Source organism: Mixophyes fleayi, chromosome 6 (assembly GCF_038048845.1).
Source record: "Mixophyes fleayi isolate aMixFle1 chromosome 6, aMixFle1.hap1, whole genome shotgun sequence".
NCBI lineage: Eukaryota > Metazoa > Chordata > Amphibia > Anura > Limnodynastidae > Mixophyes > Mixophyes fleayi.
Genome location: NC_134407.1, coordinates 184,430,588 through 184,453,837, shown reverse-complemented (window position 1 = coordinate 184,453,837; position 23,250 = coordinate 184,430,588). Strand labels below are relative to the sequence as shown.

At 41.4% G+C, this 23,250-nt stretch overlaps 1 protein-coding gene across 4 annotated transcripts in view; it reads left to right on the top strand.

Moving 5' to 3' along the window:
* The window catches only part of NECAB3 (N-terminal EF-hand calcium binding protein 3), a 92,920-nt gene that overhangs the window by 13,487 nt on the left and 56,183 nt on the right, over nt 1-23,250 (top strand). For all 4 annotated transcript variants that reach the window (XM_075177540.1, XM_075177538.1, XM_075177539.1 and 1 more), the window contains exons 3-5: nt 3,426-3,534; nt 13,283-13,308; nt 19,100-19,197. In XM_075177540.1, coding sequence (XP_075033641.1) covers nt 3,426-3,534; nt 13,283-13,308; nt 19,100-19,197 — 233 coding nt within the window. The remainder of the gene's footprint in view (nt 1-3,425; nt 3,535-13,282; nt 13,309-19,099; nt 19,198-23,250) is intronic.

Genomic DNA, 23,250 nt, shown 5'->3' with positions numbered 1-23,250 from the left:
AATTCCACAATACTATTACCCCCTAAGATAGAAGTAAACCACATATCAATATGATTCTGGTGGAGATATACATAAAATGTTCCCTCTTTGAGTACCAATTCTATAACATTATCAATTTATTGTAAATATACTTTTATATATTTGGAGAACTGGTTAAGTAAATAGTAAATTCTTCCCAGTACCCTAGCATCAATTCCTCGTAGCTGTCGCCAGCTCCTGGATATTAAAGGTCCTGCCAAGCTCAAAGGCATTTTGGGTAAAGATAAATTCCAGATCCTATACCAAGTTTTCTTAAGTAGAAAGGTAAGGATAAACATATGCAGCTGTTACAGAAAGAAGATATCTGGATTTAAAAATTAGGAGATACACATATCATCCGTCTGAATAAGAGAAATAATTTTGGCTATTTTTATAGAAAATTACGTTATATTAATTAAAATGTTTGAGCTAGGGTAAGATATGAGGTGTGGCAAGACAATTAATATATCACTACTTGGCGCTAGAAGAATTAACGATAATAATTCTTGAATGTTGAGTATTATTAGTTGTGGTAATATATGGTAGTAGTGCTATGTACTACTCCCCACCTCCCTCTTCCTTGATAACTTTGCTGCCTGGCTCCCTCACTACCTTTCCTCTGACCTTCCCTCCATCATACTTGGCGACTTCAACATCCCCATCGATAACTGCTCCGACCCTGCCACCATCAAACTTCTCTCCCTCACCTCCTCCTTAGGCCTCTCCCAGTGGACCTCCACCCCCACCCACCGTCTCGGTCACTCACTTGACCTTGTCTTCTCTCATCTCTGCGACCTCTCTGATTTCTCCAACTCTCCCTTCCCACTCTCTGACCATCATCTGCTCTCTTTCACTCTGTCCTCCTCCCCTGCTCCTCCCCCACCAAAAGCTACCCTCACCAGACGCAACCTTGAAGCGATTGACCCCATCTCCTTCTCCTCCTCTCTTGATTCTCTCCTTTCCCCCATTCCCTCCCTGGCCTGCCCTGACCAAGCGTTCTGTCTCTACAACCACTCCCTAACTACTGCCCTGGATGCTGTCGCCCCAGCCTCTCCCATTCGCCGACACCGCCTCATTCCCCAACCTTGGCACTCTAAACTCACCCGCTTCCTCCAAAAATGCTCTCGCACTGCAGAACGCCTCTGGAGGAAATCTTGCTCCCTGGCCGGCTTCCTCCACTTTAAATTTATTCTCTCCTCATTCTGCTCCGCCCTCTCCCTCGCCAAACAAACCTTCTTCAAGTCCCTCATCTCCTCTCAGTCCTCTAATCCCCGCCGCCTTTTTGCCACCTTCAACTCCCTCCTCTCTCCCCCTCCCCCTCCGGTCCCGCTGTCCCTCTCTGCTACTGACTTCGCAACTTTTTTCTCTTCTAAAATTGAAGCCATCAGACTTAACATCTCCGCTTCTAAACCCTCACCAGCTGTCCTCATCGCTCCACCCCATCCAACAATCAACTCTGGTGCTCCTTCTGCCCTACATCAGGCGAAGAAGTCCGCTCCCTTATTCTTTCCTCTCCACCCTCCACCTGTCCTCCCGACCCCATCCCCTCCAACCTCCTTCGCTCTCTCTCTCCCACTGCCTGCTCCTACCTGGCACACCTTTTTAACCTATCACTCTCCTCCGGTGTAGTACCCTCCTCATTTAAACACGGTCTTATCTCTCCGATCCTCAAAAAACCCAATCTTGACCCCACCTCTGTCGCCAACTACCGCCCCATCTCACTTCTCCCCTACGCCTCCAAACTACTTGAGCGGATAGTCTGCTGTTGCCTCACCAGATATCTCTCGGACAATTCCATCCTTGACCCTCTCCAATCTGGATACCGTTCCCTCCACTCCACTGAAACTGCCCTGGCCAAAGTTACCAACGACCTCCTTTCAGCCAAATCTAAGGGTCACTTCTCCTTACTCATCCTCCTTGACCTCTCCGCGGCCTTTGACACTGTGGACCATCCCCTTCTTCTGCAAACTCTTCTCTCTCTCGGCCTCTCCGGTTCCGTCCATGCCTGGTTCTGCTCCTACCTCGCTAACCGCACCTTCTCTGTCTCCATGTCTGGCTCTTTCTCCACCCCCTCCCCACTCCCAGTAGGCGTCCCCCAGGGCTCTGTCCTCGGCCCTTTACTCTTTTTGCTATACACTTCCTCCCTTGGTGCGCTCATCTCCTCCTTTGGTCTTCAGTATCACCTGTATGCTGACGACATTCAACTCTACATCTCTTCTCCTCATCTCTCTTCCTCCCTTATCTCTCACGTATCTGACTGCCTCTCTGCCATCTCCTCCTGGATGTCCTCCTGCTTTCTCAAAATTAACATCTCCAAAACTGAATTCATTGTCTTTCCTCCCCCCAAACTCCCCTCCCACCACAACCTCTCTATTGTTGTTAACAACACCACCATCTCCTCTGTTACCCAACTCCGTTGCCTGGGTGTCACCCTTGACTCCTCTCTCTCTTTTGCCCCCCATGTCCAATCCCTTGCCCAAGCCTGTAGACTCCAACTTCGCAACATAGCCCGCATCCGACCCTTCCTCTCACAAGACGCCACCAAAACCATCATCCATGCACTCATCATCTCCCGCCTCGACTACTGCAACCTTCTCCTCACTGGCCTCCCCCTCTCTCATCTCGCCCCCCTCCGCTCTGTACTCAATGCGGCTGCTCGACTCATCTTTCTCTCACGCCGCTCCTCCTCTGCTTCCCCTCTCTGCCTTGCCCTACACTGGCTCCCCATCCCCTACAGAATCCTCTTCAAACTCCTTACCACCACTTACAAAGCTCTCTCCCAGTCTACTGCCCCCTACATCTCCGACCTCCTCACCATTTACACTCCTGCCCGATCCCTGCGCTCTGCCACTGACCGTCGCCTCTCTTCCACTCTCATTACCACTTCCCACTCCAGAATCCAAGACTTCTCCCGAGCTGCCCCCCTACACTGGAATGACCTCCCTCGCTCCATCCGTCTCGCTCCCAAGCTGTGCTCCTTCAAACGAGCACTTAAAACTCACCTGTTCCTTAAAGCCTACCAATCATCCACCTAACCCCTCACCTACTCTGCTCGCTCTTCCCTCTCTCCCCTGGTATCACCGCTCCCGCTTGTGTCTGTTTCGTCCATCCTCCCTTAGGATGTAAGCTCGTTTGAGCAGGGCACTTCTTCCCTCGTGTCTCCCCACCTGTTCTTCTGCTCCGTCCTTACTCCATTTGTCTGTCCCGGAGTTTCTGAAGCACTGGTACTTTGTGTTTACTGTTCTGTACTGTTTAACCCTGTATGGTTTACTGTTTGTACTATGTACGGCGCTGCGGACACCTTGTGGCGCCTAACAAATAAATGATAATAATAATAATAATAATATGTAGAACTAGTTATTACCTTACAGTGTATACCTTTGTGGCATATTATTTATCTCTTTCAGATGATGGCAAACTGTCTTTTGAAGAATTCCAAAGTTATTTTTCTGATGGGGTTCTCAATCAAGAGGATCTGCGAAAAATGTTCATCCGAATAGACAAGCAGCAAACCAAGTAAGTAAAGGAGACTACTATATATGAGGAAGTCCAGTTTTTTCAGTTGTTGCAATTACTGTGTAAGCGGACACATGTAAATAGTGTCGAAAAACAGCAAGACACCCCTGTACAGCCTTGCCTAGTCTAAAGCTCCATGGGACACTGCCCTGACAATCCTAATTTTTCCTCCTTACTGCACAGGGGAACAGCCTTGCCTAGCTGGCTACAGCATGTGCTTCTCCGCTCCATGGCTCGGCTTGGTTCTGCCAGCTGGCTGCTAACTGATCTGGCTGCCCTCCATACCTCAGCTATCTCCAGAGTCAATCAGACAGTCTGCCAGCTTGGCATGGAATGTTCACATTGAGTCACAGCTATTCTGGAGTGAGTAGTCACAATGGTTTCCCTTGGTAACGGGGAGGGGGGATAACTGCTAGATTCTGCCATGTCACAATCTTCCCTTCCCATTATTCCATGCTGGGGTCACCAAGAGGGAGACACAGGCCAGAAGATCCTTCCTTTCCTTCCTTCTTCCAACTAAACAAAAATCTTCAAGCTGGCAGCAAACAGGCAAAGAACCTCTCTAAAACAGCTATGCAGGTATGAGCTTTGTTAAACTCCTAACTAGGCAGCCAAATTTGGATGGGCAATTCATACTTCCTCCAGTTTGACAGACAGACCTGGACTTACATTTTTCACTCCATGCACTCTCTTGCCTCCAGCTCTTGAACAAACCATGTTGATCAGTCATCTGTATAAAATAAAGTATTAAAATGTATATACATATGCCTATACCTTACATCTCCTGTTAAATAGGAGCAATGTTCCTCAAAAGACAAGCAGCTCCTTCAAGTTTTATTCGCCACTGTGTGGAAGGTGAGAAGTGTTCACTGTTCAATTACACAGTGAAAGTGATGTAGCGCTATGACTTCTAACACTTTTGCTAACTTGAAAGATATAAGAAGATTGGTCAACAATCTCCAAATATTGGTCTGGTACACTCGCTGACTGCAGAGATGCAAAAACATGACACAGAAGGAGTGTAAGAACAAGGTGGGTCAGAACCAAACAGAACAGGATCAGAGCCACATCAGCAAGCAGGAGAATCATCAGGAACAGTCCAAAGTCAGAACACTGGATCAGAAAGCCCAAAGGTGCTGGAACGCTGGAGTTTGATATGAGGCTAATATAGGTTTGTATAGTAGAGCTTGAATTTGGTAGGCTGCCACCACTTGCCAAGTGGTGACAGCCAATCATATGACTTTAAATCAGTAGCAAATCCACACACTCGCTCTGATAGCACGCAGCCTGCTCTGAGGATCTGCTAGTCAGCCGCTTTTGCCAAGGAGTGGGAGGTGGAAGAAGGCAGTCGCACTTAATGTAGGGCCCAGTAGGTGCCCGCCAGACAGACATATTTTGTCTTTTAGAGTATCTATCTGTGCTCCCAGGAACTGAAGATGTTGATAAGACACAAGATGACTTTTTGGTATGTTGACAGTCCAACCATGTAGTTGTAGGAACAAGATCACCTGTATTGTCATAATTTTGGCAATGTGTTCTGAATTACCATGGTACAACAATCTGCATTCACTTTATCATCCAGAAAATTAACTGTTTAAATTGTTCAGACGGTTGAGAAAACTCCACGTTTATGGAGGCATATACTGTACAGAAGACTCTTATATAGTCATTTGGTAAAGAATCCCTTTGTACAGTTCCACATGAATACTGTGTAAACAGACAAAAATATACTAACTTCCTAAATAAATAAAATTTAAAATAATACCCATATCTAGTGTCTTACTTAGGGTTGTCCTTCAGATTATTGGGGTGTCCCTGGATCCATTGTGCAGAATTTCAGAAAACTGCAGTTAGTGATTCAGAAGCTATCGGTAGCAGTATTCCCACGTAAGATAACACCGCTTACTGACGCTGGCATTATGGTGTCCTGGTCTGCCTTATGAACTCTCCAAATAAAAAAGTAGTATATCATGAACAGGGGCTACACAGAAATTCTTTTGACTTCTGTGACATCTATGATCATATAAAACATATATAAAAATGTCCTTCAAACTACAGTCCAATAACTTTTGTAAGTACACAGAGATTCTTTCCACATCAGTAAATGGTATGCTTCAGATGAAGTTCCCAGTGGTGTTTGGGATATAAAAAGCAAATAAAAAAAATTATAGTGTAATATGTTTTTAATCATGTTGTATGATATCACGCTTCCTAGAAGTAGTATGAACACTTCATATCAAAGAACGTTTATAAATACATATTCATTTCTGTAATCATAAGCACGCTATAAGAAGTAACCAATCCCCTTCATAGAGAAGTGTCTTTTAAGCTGAATCAAATTTCTACCACCACTTGTGGAAAAAAGGTTTCTTTTGGAGATATAACTCTCCTTTGTAAATGCACTTACTCAAATCAAGTGGTTATCTCGCATATCAATATTGTAGATTTTCCATGTCTGTGTAACATGTCTGACGGGACTCGGTCGCTCTCGCATACCGAATGTACATATAGAACAAAAAAGTAACATACAGTATAGTGCATTACCTCAAAAGCAGTTTTATTCACTAAAAACGAAATCAGAAAAAATAAGCAGATATGATACCTCTGAATAGATAACACTACAAACTAGCCGCCTACTTTGCAGATAACAAAGACCTCAGCAAGTTCTTTTAACTGGGTAACTGATGCGGCTGTTGATCAAACACCAGCAAGACAGGGCAGTCTGATGGTATACAGGAGATTGCCTGACGCGTTTCAACCCTCCTGGGTTTGAGTCATACCATATCTGTGTGTACTTGCTCTCTTTTATAGTTTCATCTTTAATTATTACAAATTGTTCAAAATTACTAAAATGGTATACATAATGCAATATATTTCATCCTTAGCTCTCCACATAAAAATAGCCAACTTGTAATGAAGAAAATTTACTATAAAACACAAAACGAACGACGATTTTGAGAGTGTTAACAGAAAGGTCCCGATAATGTTATCTTCACTCTCCAATCCAATGTGTAATAAAATTTTGTATGTACTATGGAATTTGATGACATATAAAATGCATATGCTAATTGTATATTAGTATATCAAGAGCTTGAAATCAGTAAATACTTATTGATTAAGCAGGTCTCGATTGAGTCCCCTACACAAACAAACCAAACAAAACCGATCACAGCACAAAGACCGCAGATCGAGTGATTTCAAACAAAATAAACCTACATGGCCACACATCAATAATTTCAATATTGAATAAACACATTCCCATGTAATATCACATAAATCACTGCCTGATGAGATCCTTTGACCGTTTAATATTTGTACACAAAACACGTCATCAACACGTGTCTTGTAGTATCCAATCATTATGTTTTCAATACGAAAGACCATTCCTTGTCAATGTAATGATAAGTTTTAGCTGGAATAGTGTGCCCAAATATAAAAACATAATAGAACCATAAAGCAAAATAATAAATGTGCACAATTATATGACAATAATTTGATAAATATATGTGTGTATATATATATGCACTCAAAACTCACCTCTTCCTCAAAGCCTACCAACCATCTACTTAACCCCCATCTCCTTCCTTTGCTCGTCCTCCCTTCTCTCCTCTTGCCTCAACTGGCTCCGCTTGTGCCTGGTCTGTTTACCCTCCCTTAGGATGTAAGCTCGTATGAGCAGGGCCCCCTCCCCTCCTGTCTCCATACCTGTTCTTCCGCTCCGTCTTTACTGCATATGACTAGCCTAAGTTTCTGAAGTATTGTTACTTTTTGTTCATTGTTCTGTATGGTATCTCCCTGTATAGTCTACTGTTAGTACTGTGTGCGGCGCTGCGGATACCTTGTGGCGCCTAACAAATAAATGATAATAATAATAATAATAATTATATATATATATATATATATATATATATATATATATATATATATATAATATATGTATATATATATATATATATATATATATATATATATATATATATATACATATACATATATAGAGGTATATACACTGTCTCCCCCCTCTACCTATCCCTTCACTGGCTCCCCTTCCCCTTCAGAATCCTCTTCAAGCTTCTCACTCTTACTTACAAGGCCCTCGCCAACTCCACTGCACCCTACATCTCCACCCTCCTCTCTATTCATGCTCCTTCCCGCCCTCTCCGATCAGCCAATGACCGTCGCCTCTCTTCTCCCCTGATCACCTCCTCCCATGCGCGTATCCAAGACTTCGCCCGCGCTGCCCCCCTCCACTGGAACAAGCTCCCTCCCTCTATCAGAACCTGCCCTAATCTGTCCAGTTTCAAACGGGCTCTAAAAACCCACCTTTTTCTTAAAGCCTTCCAGTCTCCCACTTAACTCCCTACCTGATCTTCTGCCTCTTCCCCTTCACTCCCCTTCCCTTGACCTCCTTCTCTCCCTCCCTCGTGTCTCTCTGTCTGTCTACCCCACCCCTTAGATTGTACGCTCCTTCGAGCAGGGTCATCTCTCCTCCTGTCTTCACTTTAACTCTGCTCTCCAGCTACCTTGCCCTCCTCCTCCCCGTTCCCTCTTGCTCCCTCCTCTCCTCTCTGGGGGTTTCCCTGCCCTCTGTGCCCTCTTGGGCTCCGCCGTATGCGGGACCTTCCCCTCTCCCCGCCCCTCTAGCTGTGCTTTGAGATCTCGGAGTTACTGTGCATTTTGTTTACTGTATCGTGCTGTCTCACCTTGTATTGTACTTGTTTGTCCCTGTACGGCGCTACGGATACCTAGTGGCGCCCTATAAATAAAAATTAATAATAATAATAATAATAATAATACACACACCATGCCAGTAGAACGGCTTGTAGTGCACTAAGGAAGCATGCAGAACTCTTCTGCTGGGTCCGGCGGATGAGGGCTGTCTATTGGAAGGAGCTGAAGATATACCGCACCAGCTCCACTGCTTCTACCGGGAGGACAGGCAAGAGGCATCACAGGAACGCCAACCTTTAGGAGAAAGGAAAGCCCACACAATGTTATGTTTCATTTTCCTGTCTTCACTAATGCTGGCTAGGGAGTCAACCCATTGTAAGGGCTGCCGTGAAGTAAGCAACGGAAAAACAGCGTGTTCCTCTTTCCATTTAAATAACATTTTAAGTGTTTGCAACACATACAGTATCAACCTGTTACTGTACCCTTTTATAATTAGGCACAGCAAATAATAGTGATGGATAGCAAGACAGCTTAATTCATGTTACTTCAGCCCACTAATCATTATGGCAGCACCCATGTTATGTTAATAAATGTGCATTTTCAGCGACACTAAAGTCTCTGAATAACTTGGGACAAAGTGTTAATGTGTTAAACACGTTGAGAGCGTAAAGTGAAATTCATTTAGCCTATAAACTGGTATAATTTGAGTCATGCTATAATTATCTCCATTCAGCCTATTTTCATGCTTTATTTATTTATTTTAGTGTATAAGAATCAAAATCTACTGTATGTAAACTGCAAATCATACAAGGAATGTACATTGCCAAGTGAAACTGGCTACAAAATAATACAGTATAAGGATTGTGATGAAACAAGCTTGATATCCCCTCAACCAGCCTGTCCCTCTTTTCTCACAAAATGTTTAACTTTACAACATGTACTTTTACAAGTTAACCCGTGCATGATACTCATGCATTCTAGTCAAATCAAGCTACTTAAGGTGTTAAAAAGGTTCTTGTCATGCATTTGGGCCATAGCCCAGGCCTCCTCACGGGAAGAGCGTTACTTCCCAACGCAAGCGCTCTTTTTTAACGTGGTTTTGTCCACATGTCACCACCTCATCATTCTTCTCCATCACCTCATCCTTCATTTTCATCGCCACATCTATCCAGATGTCTATCCAGACACAGGGATCTCTCTCAGCGGTCCTGAGTATCACACTCCTCTCGCTCTGTCACCCCCGGCAACCACCAACCACTCCCCACTGTCACCCCCGGCAACCACCAACCACTCCCAACTGTCACTTCTCCTTCAAGAAATATATATATATTTTTTTTAAATCTTTATAAACACTTTTAACAATTAACAAATTAAATTAACAAATTAAAAACATCTTAGTATACCAAATTTCAGCCCTTTCTGAGTTGTTTTTCCCACACATACTAAGAATTTAGTAGGTCAGTGTATAACTCCGCCCAGCAGGTGGCGCTGCAGCTTGGTTTTATTTTTTCCACACACACACACACACACAGACAGACTAACACACGCCACTAGACATTTATATTATAGATAGCCCTGGTTATGTTCCACAGCTCACCAGAGTACAAATGCAGTATCTACTTACATGTGGATAAGGGGACAATGTAGGTTATTGTTAATATGTATATTGTTTATTGTATATTGATATTGCAGTAAAGCTGTTATTCATTGTTCTTAAAGTGAAGGCAAGTGGGTTATGGGTAAGGATAAAGTTCCAGAACACAGGTGAAGGGCTGACTGCTATCGTATATCTGAAGGTGGGGAAGGCCAATTAGTATCCACTGTCCTCCACATTTTGTCTGCAACCCAGCAGGAGAGCTTCAGTAGAAGCACAGCTCATCTCCATTCCCCCCCCCCTCCAACCGCCTGATTCAGCACCCACCAATGTTTAAGAGGGAGAGAGCCAGGGGTTTGCCCAGGGAGGGGACAGCACTGTGGAAATTTGATCCTTGATATAAGGAGCCACTCTAAGGAGGGGGGGTCATTCTGAGGATTGATGGCTGGAAGCTGTAGGGTGGCTAGTTTTGAGTTGCTGTTCTTTACTAGTGGACTACATCTGCAGATCAATGGGTCTTCAAGTCAGGACAGCCGGGTGACTTTAACTCCTTAAGCTAGTGGGGCAAGGGACAGGTGGTGTGGTAACCCTGCCTGGCATTTATTTCCTTTTTTTATATAATATTCTAGTTTTGTTTATATTACAGTGAATGTACTGTTGTGCTTTTCTAACTCCATTAGCCTGAGTGACTATAGGTACCTTGTAAGGTACTGGGTAGGCTTCCCTGGCATAGTAAGGCACCCCTGAGTGGCCAGCCAGTGTGAAGTGGGTAGAATTGGGTCAGAATACCCGGTATCTTCACAAAGATCAGTAGGATTATCATTGACTATGGTGGAAAATGTGGTTCAAAGATGACTGATGTTGGCCTGTGGATGCGGTCATATTCTGATCACACTAACAGGCTGTGTGGTAAAGCCGGAAGTGAACCAGCCACTGGAGACAAGCTTTGAACAGACGGTTCTCATCTGAGTTGACCACCCATACTTATGTCCAAATTGAATGATGATCCTGTCAATCTGATTGAGCAGCAGGATAAGCCAAGGTATGACCATCTTAACTGGGGTTCTCAGCCAGCTATTCAGAGAATGTTCTTTGTCATTTTATCTCTGTGTGCAGTAAGTCTTTGTAAACATAAAACATAATTACCCTAATCTTTTGAGTTGTAGATTTTGTGTTATCAGCATTTCCATAAAGTCCAGGTCATGTAACTGACTCAGTTGTTAGTGACTAAAACAGTATTTCATCTTTTATTTCACATCACCATTCTAAAGAGATTGAAATTCAATTCAGTATGACGGACAAAAGATCTAGGGCAGATTAAGGGATAGAGCTTTTGAGCTGCTTTTGTTAAAACACTAGCTTTAATAAATCACAAGAGAGAAGCAGCCAGTACAATCATAATTGTGTATTTCAGTCTGATACATTTGTGCTCTGCCTTATAATATAAGATAAGGGATTGGTGGTATGGAGAGAGGATGGAGAGACAGTGTAGAAAAGAAAAATCATTGCAGGTTGTTTCACCCAGAAATGGGTGAAACAACCTAAATGTAGAGAACTTGTGACGTTTAGGAGAGAATGGCATGGGGCAGTCCGGAAGATAAGAAAAGACATAAGAACAATAGAGGCATTACGTGGAAAGTACAGTTTAAAAGAATACCAACAAATCACATTATGTGACTTCCACCAAGGCAGCCCAATGAGCCCAAGGGGTATATTTACTAAACTTTGGGTTTGAAAAAGTGGAGACGGTGCCTACGGCAACCAGATTCTAGTTATCATTTCCTTAATACATTCTACAAAATGACAGCTGCAATCTGATTGGTTGCTACAGGCAACATCTCCACTTTTTCAAACCCACAGTAATATGCCCTCAAATCTTCTTATAGATATGCATCTTGTTTGAGGCACTGGGAATGAGAAAGAGGTTCTGGGTTCTTCCTCTGTAAAGATATTAAAAATCTAGCAGCTGCTAATATATGTTTAATTAAACATCAATTTTTTTTTTAAGATTTAATATTGAAATTAGCATGACTAGCAAAGCATATGAGAATGTCTTATGGCAAAGCAGCTCCAACAATGCACTAGACCAGGGGTGTCCAACCTTTTAGCTTACCTGGGCCACATTGAAAGACGACGGGTTGGTTTGGGCCGCACATAAAATACACTAACACTAACGATAGCTGATCATCGAAAAAAACATAGAAAACATAGTTAACATATTAAACTTACTTGGAAATGAAGTTAGTAAGAGTTAGGAAACCTATTGCAGAATCATGATTAAAGCAGTAATCCCATTACCAGCTACAATTTAATTTACCTGCATCTGCCCCTTAGTGGGGTTCGGGGAATTAAATGCCAAAAACTTTTTTTCCTCTCTTTCTGCACCCATGAATAATTTTTTTTATTGACCAGTTTGAAATGGTCACCGATATAGGTAGCATCAGGAGGACTAATAGAAACAGAGATTTAAATGGCAGGAAAAATGGCTCATGGAGCAGCCTCCGATGAGGGTAACAGTGGGTGATATTTTCACCCTACTCAGCACTGCACATTTAAAATGGTTTAAAATATTGAAAATACAATTATCTCTTAATATTTATATTAGATACATACAGAGAACACAGCTAGTTCATAATTGCATGGTGCAGAAAGTCCAAATTCAGAGTAACAACAATAAGATACTGGATAATCTTTCACTGCTGCTGATAGTTCGCGCGGGTGACTCCTCTGTGCTGCGCTACGCAATGGATGTCGGGTGTGATGACGTCACCCCCGACATTCACTGCGAGCGCCACACGGAGGAGGAGACCAGGGAGGGAGCCGGAGCGCCAGCTGATGTGACCGCAAGGTAAGTATTTTTTTTTGCAGGATTTTTTTTTCAGCGCTGCCCCCTTACCACAACCAAAACTCCTGCTGGGCCACATTTACAGGCATGCTGGGCCGCATGTGGCCCGCGGGCCGCGGTTTGGACAACCATGCACTAGACCACTCCAGCTACTTCATAAACAATTCTGAATAAGAAAGGAACTACTTGCTACAATTTGGAAAGGATGCCATATATACCTCTCTCTCTCTATATATTATATAGTGTGTGTGTGTGTGTGTGTGTTAGGAAATTTAGACTGTAAGCCCCAATGAGGCAGGGACTGATGTGAGTGAGTTCTCTGTACAGCGCTGCGGAATTAGTGGCGCTATATAAATAAATGGTGATGATGATAATATTTAGTCCCATTCTACTTATGTTATAGCAGTAGTGTCTAAGTGGTATGTAATTTTGTATAGTCTTTAGTGCTTTAGCATCTTATAACACGTAGTTTAGAAATAGCAGAAGAACCAAAGGTTTCCCATTCCTGACTTATTTTTTCCTAGCAAAAATCAAAGTTCTGAAAGTAAAATTAAGGAAAAATACATGTAATCATGTGATTAGTGTAACCCAATGAAAGACATTTTATCTTTTCTTTTTTCTTGTTTTCTTTTCTACAGCAACATGGACACAGAGCGACTTTGTGGTGAGCTAATTTTAATGACTATTTTGACCATTTATTTGCAATAGATGCTAATGCACATTAGGCATTGGTCCTTTAAGTGGAATATCACCTTTAATTTTATAATGATAGTTTGTAGATTATTCATTCAATTACCATTTAGCAATCTGCAAAACATTACTATGTTCCAATTACTATTGCTAGATTCATAAATAGGGATTACATCTGGATTACTCTACATGAAATGTATCAAGTGAGGCACTGTTCAATGCAAACGAAAGAGAGCTAAGACTAATCAGTCTAGTTAACAGTTAACAGTTTACTCAACAAGACAGCACGTCCTCTTCAAAGTAGTAGCTTCTTGTCTGGTAAGTTACTGTGATACACACACTGAGGAATACAAAGATACACACAGACACCACATCAGCACAGAGATGCTGTAACAATAAAAACACACAGAAACATGACAATTACTTATCCTTCTGCTCACCAAGTTACACTTTCCACCCCTGCACAACTGCTTCCTCTCTATGTTACCCTTTCACTACCCTTCCAGTGCTCATAGCAATAACCCTATACACAGACCTGCCCTGTCACAGATAGTGCACCAAGCTGCACCTCCTTGTGGGTACTGTGTTAGCTTGGTCACTGTGCTGGTACCACGCCAAGCACCTCGCCACTCTTGTGGCTGGCAATGCAAAGCGGGGCTTGCTATGGGAACCGTGCCAGAGGACTGACTCTAACAAAATCCACTAAACCTCTAACAGTACAACATGCCCTCCTGTTGTTTGTATTAAACACCACCATCATCAGCAGCATCAGCTATTTATATAGCGCCATATTTCCACAGCGCTGTAGAGAGAACTTACTCACATCAGTCCCTGCCCCATTGGCGCTTACAGTCTAAATTCCCTAACACACACACACACACACACACACACACACAGACACATTTATTAAATGTGAATAATATGAATTTAATGAAGGTGCAGGTTAGGCGAATATGTATATTTATTAAATAGGGATGCAATTAATTAAATATTTTGTTGCGGTAGATTGGAGTGAAATAGGTCTATTTATTAAATTGAATGCTATTAATTTAATGTCGAACCTGCTTGCAGGTTGGGAGGCCAAATTATTACATGCTTTACTAAATCCCACATATTGCACAGCGTTTTACACTCCCTATACTAAATGCTCAGCACATTAGATTGTGACCTGCTCTCTACATTCATATTATTTGCAAAGTATATCAGACACATACATTGCACAGAAAGGCTTCGGCAATCGCGGAAAAACAGCTGCCTTACTTCCACCCTCAGGAACATATCGAAAACAGCTTCAACCACCAAACCATTATACCACGATTAATGACTGGATCAGTTTTACTAGTGTCCACATAATTACTAATCAGAATAATGCTGGATCTATAATTCTTAAGGGAATAATTTATATCAGGAGTGGCACATCAGCTCTTCTTATGCACTGTATACTCTGGAAAAGTTAATGTAGTATTTCACCTTTTTATCGCAATTGTGTGCAATGGATATGACATGTTTTATTTAATAATAAGTCATATGATTTCATTACTAGTAGTCTTGGGAGAAGTTTTCCCTGGCTCGTACATCCCTTTCTCAAGACCACAATCCTAGCCACATACCAGTGCATTATATACTAAAGATGGATTAGAAGATCCTCCCTCCTCTGTTAAGCTTTCAGCTGAAAAAGTTACAGTAAAAGGACAGCAAAGTGGTAAAAACTAGTTAAAAATCATTGGAACATAGTACTAAATCAGCTCAAAGCATAATGCATTATTTATTGGTTATGCAGATATCTTCATTCTTTATTGGCTGCTTATATTACAAGCACTTCAATATCATAAGCTACACATGACATTGATTTAATTGACACCCAGTTCCATTTCCTGCGATTACTTTATATAAGTGGCTTCTTACACTGTGGAATGTATAAACTGAGATTTAATGCTGTCCTGCAGAAATTATTTTCATGATGTTCCATGAGTATATGGCTTTAAAAATGAACAGTTAGTGGACAATCTCCCACCATTGGTAATGACCTTGCCATATCCAGAAGCCAAGAGAATGGCCTCCTGTAATGCTACCCATTTACTCTGCAGAATTCTGCATTGCACGCCATCCAAAGCTCTACAACAGAACTTCTCCACATAGCTCTATCGGGAGGTATGGATGGACTTAATCCACCAGTTGGCTATTGACTTTGGGTGACTGGGTGGGGAGTTCTCAGGACGAGCACCCCCTATTTACTGTATGGATTGGTCATTTTTTCATGAAGGGTCTATTCGAATGTGTACAACCAATTTAAAGGAGTTATATATGCCCCTTGTGTGGGCACTGCTATTGATAACTTTAGATAAGGAGTTTGAAAGACGGGAGGGCGTTCAGTAAGTGAGAGGGAGGCATATGATAGGTTGTGTCCTGGAGAACATGACTGGTGCCCATAAATCACAACAGTAGAAGTGACTTGCACTCCAGCTCTGAACACTGTCCCCTCTTTTAAACATTGCTTGTGCCAATTACTGTCAAAAAGCAGTGACTGCCATTTTACACAAGGGAAGTATGCAGCCCCTATAAGGGCAAAATCATGTGGCTGCATTAAGCTATGGCATTACTTCTACAAGGCAGAATTATATCACAAAACTGACGAATTATAAGAGACAAAATCTATTGTCCATAAAAACAGGCACTGCAGAAAGTAACATTTAGATGAATGGTATCAAACAAAGCAATCATACAAGCACAATAAACATTGCTTGCATTTATTTTGTTAAATGTCTACTTTGTATCTGATAAAAGCTTACAATTCTAGTTTAGTAACCTAATCAAACAATTTATATTAATTTGAATTTGCACCAAGTTGTTTGCCATTGTTGTCCATCACCGGCAGAAACGGCTTTGCACAATCCTTGCTCTTCTGGGATCCTCATTTCTAGGTTCAGTCAGTGCTCAAAGCTGTGTTCTGATTTTTCCCGTTCCTGCCTTAGGCTGCCTCTTTGTATGCAATTGCTGCTTTCAACATCCTGGCCCTTCTAATGCCTGATCTAGCAAAATTTAATCAAACACCTCACCTTACAACACCTCTCTTAGGGAATTTTGATTTAATGAAGCGTATGAGTCATATTTAATACATTAAGTGGTGCAGAGACCTGTAAATGATAAATCTATGGGGCAGTCCTATAGTTCCTTGTGCCAGGTATATTAATCACTGTTGAATTAAGACTACTTTGGTGCCTGAGAATGTTCTCCGGAGGACCCCATCTCCAGTTCATGCTCGTTCTTTTTCCCATGGACCATGACTGCTTATCCAGTCATACATTAGAAGACACATGTGAAATTATATTTAAGATTTATATTAAAGAGGCATATTTATCTAGTTAGGACTGTCAGGCGCCGTCTCCGTACTGACACTAGGTGCAGGAGAGGGGCGCCTGCGCTTCCCCAACAGCCGCAACAGGATGCTCCCTTGTTTCCTTGCACGCTGTGCGTGCGCATGCTCAGCTGACTTGCGATGGCAACGGGACGCTCTCCCCACTCACCTGCCGCCCGTCCGCGTGTCTTTAAATAGCAATGATGTCCTTATTCTTAGCTGTTCTACTACAAGTCCTTTTCACAATGGCTCTGTAAGGAAGACAATTATGGCTGCCATAGGATCACAGCTCTCAGCATGTTATATGATGGTAGAAGGGTGAGGATGTCACAATGCAGGTAGAGCTCAGAGGGGTGTTCCAAAGCCTCTCTGCTTACTACATCATGTGCCATGTGACTGTGGTTGTCAAGGTAGTCACATTACATTTTAGAAATTTTACAGAATTATAAATCACTAATAGCTGCCAGAGGCAAAAAACAAGGAACATTGTAAATACCAATATTCATCTCATAGCCTGCCACAGTTATTTATGTTAAAAAAAACAAACCTCAATTTTTTTCATGAGGTTGCTGCTTTAAATCCTGTTTTAACTTCCCACTGCCATGTTAACAGCCTCGGACTGGCCTGCCGGCCAGCCGGGCTATACACCGGTAGGCCAGGGCGCGATTAAGCCCCGCCCCCTCCGCTGTTGGGGCGGAGCTTACCGGAGGTCAGCTATCATCGTGGGGGGCATAGGGGGCATGTGCTTTGGGCCCCCCTCTCTCCGAGGCTCCCCCCGCTGCCCGCATCAGATGATCTCCTCAGTAGTACAGCAGCTGCGGTGCTGCTGTACTACTGTCAAAAATGTCTGAATTGGAGCTTCTGCGCAAGTGCAGCAGAAGCAGATTCAGGAAGCAACAACAAGTGAGCAGGTGAGTGTCAGTTTCACTGGACACATATTTATACAGCTAAAAACAAATCAATCACATATAAATAAATATCAAGAAGGCCCTTCACAGCATAGCATGTTTATTGCTTGATTAAATATGTTACCTATAGCAGTGAGAATATATATATTTTCTTGCTGCTATAGGTGGCTACATTTGACATATTTAATCAAGCAGTCAAGTAATAATCATGATATGAAGGGTCTTCTTAAATATGTATATACATGTTTATTTTTGTTATCAGCTATATCTCAATAAATATACACTGAACATTGATATTAATGTTTCATTAGTAAAGTAATGACATAAGCCAGCCACTTATATTAAAGCTTGAATGAGAATTTAGTGTATGTATATATATATATATATATATATAGTGTGTGTGTAATCTAATTAAAAGATTTAATATAAGTGGCAGGCTTCAACAATTGCTTTACTATTGATTAATAAAATAGAGGATCCTCTAACATAGTTGCTGCATTATATAAGGGTATACAAACATAGCTACACACATACAGACATATATAGTCAAAATTGGTGTTATGTTATCAATGTTTATTTTTTTTATGTTAGTTTTAATGTGCGGTATCATTGCTAGTTTTAGTGTGCGGTATCAGTTGTATTTTTAATGTGCGGTATCATTGCTGGTTTTAATGTGTGGTGTCAATGCCCATTTTAATGTGGGGTTTTGATGATTGTTTTAATGTAAAGTATTTTAGTTTGTGGAAGTAATGACTTTTCTTGTGCAGACAAGCTAGGTGAGCCCTCTGGGAGAGCTGTAAATGTCGTACTAGCGGGCTACAGGTGTCGTAATGCAGGATGTGTCAATGTTTACAGCATTATACCCAATGAAGACGCTCTTAATTTTAGATTATCAGGGGCCCCCTCCCAAAGCCTTAATCCAGCTCTGGGCGGCGGGGCCATTTCCGTCACAAACTCACTACCGCGCAGGTGTAGAGAGCCATGTCTGAGCTCTCTGCATCTGTGCAGTAGTGTGTTTTTCACTTCAGCAGGGGAGGAGTGTGCCATCTTCCTGGTATCACGGCCGCCCAGAGGAGCAGGATGCTGGAGTTTTCCACACAGGTAGGTGAGTGCCATCCCAAGCCAGCCAGCCTGTCATTTTTTTTTTCACCAGAAAGGAGCAGAGAAGCCCTGAGGGAAATGGGGGAATGGAATCAATACACATACTGCAGACCCCATCTAAATGGCACCTTATTATGAATATATATATATATTTACCAGGTGTCCTTGTTCTTTACGTTGTGAGTTGCCCTCCATGGGCTGACCACACCCCCTTGACTGGCCACACCCACTCTTACAGTTGACCACACCCCAATGTAGTGGGCCCCTATCACTACATTCCCCGGTGGGCCCTTCATGCCCCAGTCCGACACTGCATGTTAACAACTGCCTTTTTTATTCAATGTTCAATAATGCAATTTTTGGAATTCTAAAACGTCTCCTTTCTATGCTCTGTATTTCAGATTATTTCTCAGAATATTTGGGGGAATACAAGAATGTTCTCACTGCTCTGCAGAATCTCAATGTAACTATATTAAGAGCCATGGATAAAACAAAGATGGTGAGAGTCTAAATACACTTAATAGTATTAAAATGCTTCATCTTTCTTCAGGGTAAGAAGCGTCTTTAAATGTCATTAACAAACTTCAAAAATTGCTGGAATGCAGCGCAGATATGTTTTGTAACATTATGTGCTTATTTTTGTACAACTGTACCTGTTTCCAGGCATTAGTAAATAGATTTGTGGGTCAAGTGGCAGCATCTGCAGAGGTAAATATTTTTGCATCTGCTGAATGCAAGCAAATATATGTGCATATATACACAGAGCACATTTATGGGGGGTGTTCCTTGTTTAGCATGGTCCCAAAGAGCCTTTTACTCCCCACAAAAGGGTTTGAATTTTACACAAGGTGGCTGAGAGAGAACATCAACCTATACTGTTAGTGTGGTGTTTTTGCATTGTCCAAAAATACTTTATAAATAAATTAAAAAGTATAACAGTGACACGTGTTAAAGTTGAATAACTGATTGTCCAATCCAGAAGCGTAACCCAAAAGTATCAAAAGTTTTATTTATGAAACAAAAAATCCTCAGTTAAAGAACACTCTCACTCCCCCAACATGCCCAGAGCACACATATTGAAAAATTACACATCTAGGTTATGACACATTGCTCATCAATACCTTAAGTATACTAGCAATGCTTGGAATACATCATATGTCAATCACATTACATGACGTTCTGTTGGCTTGAGTAGAAATTCACTAGGCCTCGATTTCCAGTAAACAATTATTATGGGATGTCAGGAGGTATGTTATAGTTCATACATGATTATAAGGCAGGTACGTACAAAGAGACTATTCACTGCCATGTGCATAAGTCCAGGAATGTATGGATACTAAAGTAAATCAGTCCATATAAGACAAAGTTATTTCTCCTGAGACTTGAGTTATCATCATCATGCGTATGAGGCTTCCATCTTTGTTTCATTAGAATGTTTCAGGTTGCTTAAGTGCATCTTAGCTTATTTTGTACCTAATTAGTTAGGTACAAAATAATACTACTCTTTTCCTCCATAATTAGTTGCACTTAAGCGTAATCAGTAGTACACATCACATTATTCACAATAGATACTGATGCTGACTTTGTCACACATGCAATACAATGTGATGTCCTGTCACTCACATGACTAATTTAAGACATAATTGAGGCTGGAAAAAGCAGTATGTTAGCATAAAAATTAAAAAGCTATAATTAATAAAGGGGATATGATCCTAAAGTAATAGTACAATGAGATGTGTTGTGCTGTTTTACTCTTACCACTATGTGCATTTTCACTTTGACCAAAAATACTGCAAGGTGGGTGCAGAGAGATTTTACAGGACAATTTCCCTAGAGTGGAATGTGAGCACTTACCTTGGTGTATGTTAGGCGGAGAATAGGAGCATTTGTTGCTCATCCTTTTTGTTTCCCTGGTTTGTTAATACCCTATATCAATCTGTAGGCTAATAAATAAACATCAGGGTCATTATCCAAATATGGTAATTGGACAGTTCCCAGTACCCTCTACCAGTCCTGATCTATCTCTTGTGTCCTCCCACAGATTTTGCGTATATGAAAGCTTTAGTTCAAATATAAATGTAGCTGTAATATAATTCTCAAAGTTGAAGCAGCCGGTACTTTTCCTGACAGTAACATTGTTACTCCTCAGTAATAAAAAGTAGAAATCCGATTTCAGATTTGGATATACTTTAGCATAGCATAATAATGTGTCTGTAGAAAATGCTAGCCTAAGGTACAATTTTATAAAATTGTCAGTAATGGTTTTAAATATGATTTTTTTTTTATTATTTTATATTTTGTTATGAGAGAGACTTTTTTTCTGCATCTCACTAGTCTTTCTTTATATACTTGGGGGAAAGCCTGTGGTTTAATATTTAATAATGTCTAGGTCTATCTGTTTCTAGAAGCAATTTTAGATGCAATAGTGTGTGGCAGATTCCATCCATTCTTCAAACCAGAGGGTCGCTAATAGAATTATTTTGGGAGCAAAGCAGAATACACCCACACAGTGCCAGGCTGAGGAAGAAAATCAAACGACTGACACAATTATGTACCAATGTGACAGTCTGAACCTAAATATTACTTATAATACAAAGCCATGTTATTTTTAAACTAGCAACGGGACCTGACACTTGTTCTTCCTGAGAGGAAATGAGAAAAGTACAAAACTGAGAAAAACTAACAAGAGACCTGACAATGGGATGAATAAGATATATGTTTGTAAACTTGCGCAATGTAGTATCCCATATGAACCAATCAAACACTTGCATACATTTGTCTACCTTGCACCAGACTGAGGAAAGCTAATAGATGTTTGGTTGGTTTAGAGAAAGATGCTTATTGTTTCCCACCAATCACACGAGCAGTTAGTGGGTTAGACAGGGGAATTAAAATACTTCTCTCTCTCTACTCACCACGACCACTCACACTGTCAGCCACCATGCTCCTAATACAGTGATTACAGGAGGAAGCGCAGGTGATTGGCCTGTCTCACTTCCTTCATGCAGTTTGTGATTGCAGAAGAAGAAGCGGAAGCATGTTGGGGCCTGGAAGGTGAGGTAAGAACATCGGCTCTGTCGTCCCAAGGATGGGGCTGAGTTCTTGCCTTGTCTCATTGGCGAATGTTATTGACACCACCCCATGTAATGACAGGAAAATGATTAAAAAATGTCTTTCTTTGGAATATGTGAAGTTTGTATATTCTCCCCGTGTTTGCGTGGGTTTCCTCCGGCTGCTCCGGTTTCCTCCCACACTCCAAAAACATACTAGCAGGTTAATTGGCAGCTATCAAATTGACCCTAGTCACTCTCTCTCTGTCTGTGTGTGTATATATTAGGGAATTTAGACTGTAAGCTCCAATGGGGCAGGGACTGATGTGAGTGAGTTCTCTGTACAGCACTACTGAATTAGTGGTGCTATATAAATAAATGATGAGGAGGAGGGAACTGTACCTGTCATCAGCAAAGCAAGAGTGGGATAGAACAGGCAGTGGTTGGAGGTGGAGTATTGTAGACTGATAAATTAAACATAAGTCTACTTGAAGTAGAGAGACTTAAAACTGTCCAACTTTGTGAATGTGTTTGTCCTCTGCACAAAACACAATAGCAGGAGCCTGATTTCTTTTACAATACTATAATGCTGCTGGAGCCTTCTCCTTCAACTAACTTTTATACTGGAGCCATTGGAATTATGCAGACAATGTCAGAAGGAAATAGAGACATTTTAGAAAAAAAGCGAAATAACAAGAAATAAACAAATCTGTAAGCAAAAATTAAAACAAAAAAAAAAGTAAGCAAATCTGAGCCAAAACAACAGGCATCGTACGTGGATAGTTTTATATACAGAAAAGGTTAATTTATTATAGTAATGTTAAAGTCAGTGTAACTGCAGTATGACAAATTATGTTTTGTAATTTGCTATTTATGGGCTCAGCAGTTGCTCTTTCTGAGCAATTTACTCTGCCGAGGCTGATTCCAGGAATTCAAAGTAAATGGCTCTCTGTGTCTCCACAGTGATTACTGGCTCGTTTATTTTCAGAGACTCAGAGTATGTGGCGTAATATGTACACGGCTCTGTGGAGAGTCACTGCTTTATATTGCCATAAGTCTTTTAATGAGCAGCACTGGGTCCCCTGCAGTGTCTGTATATTAACGCACCCCTAGTGAGTGTCTACATAAAGGACTGCAAAATATAGGTCACTAGCAGCATAAAAGAAAGTGTGAGGACAGCAGGACTACACCAAGGGATGTTTACAGCTCGGTGTAATAAGCAAAATGTTACTAACTTTATTTAATCTTTAAGAGAAAAAAAGCAACATATTATTTTAAGAACAGATATAATGTAGACTTGTAATGCCGCTATATGTATATTGCACCTAGTTAAAGGAGAACTTCAGGTATAATTAAAAATAAAAAAACACAATATACTCTATTACCACCATATACCCTATTACTACCATTAGTAAAATTGTGGGGTGCCACCCACAAAACGTCACTATGCACATCTTTCTAACCTCTAGTGACACTGCATCATCATCATCACCATTTATTTA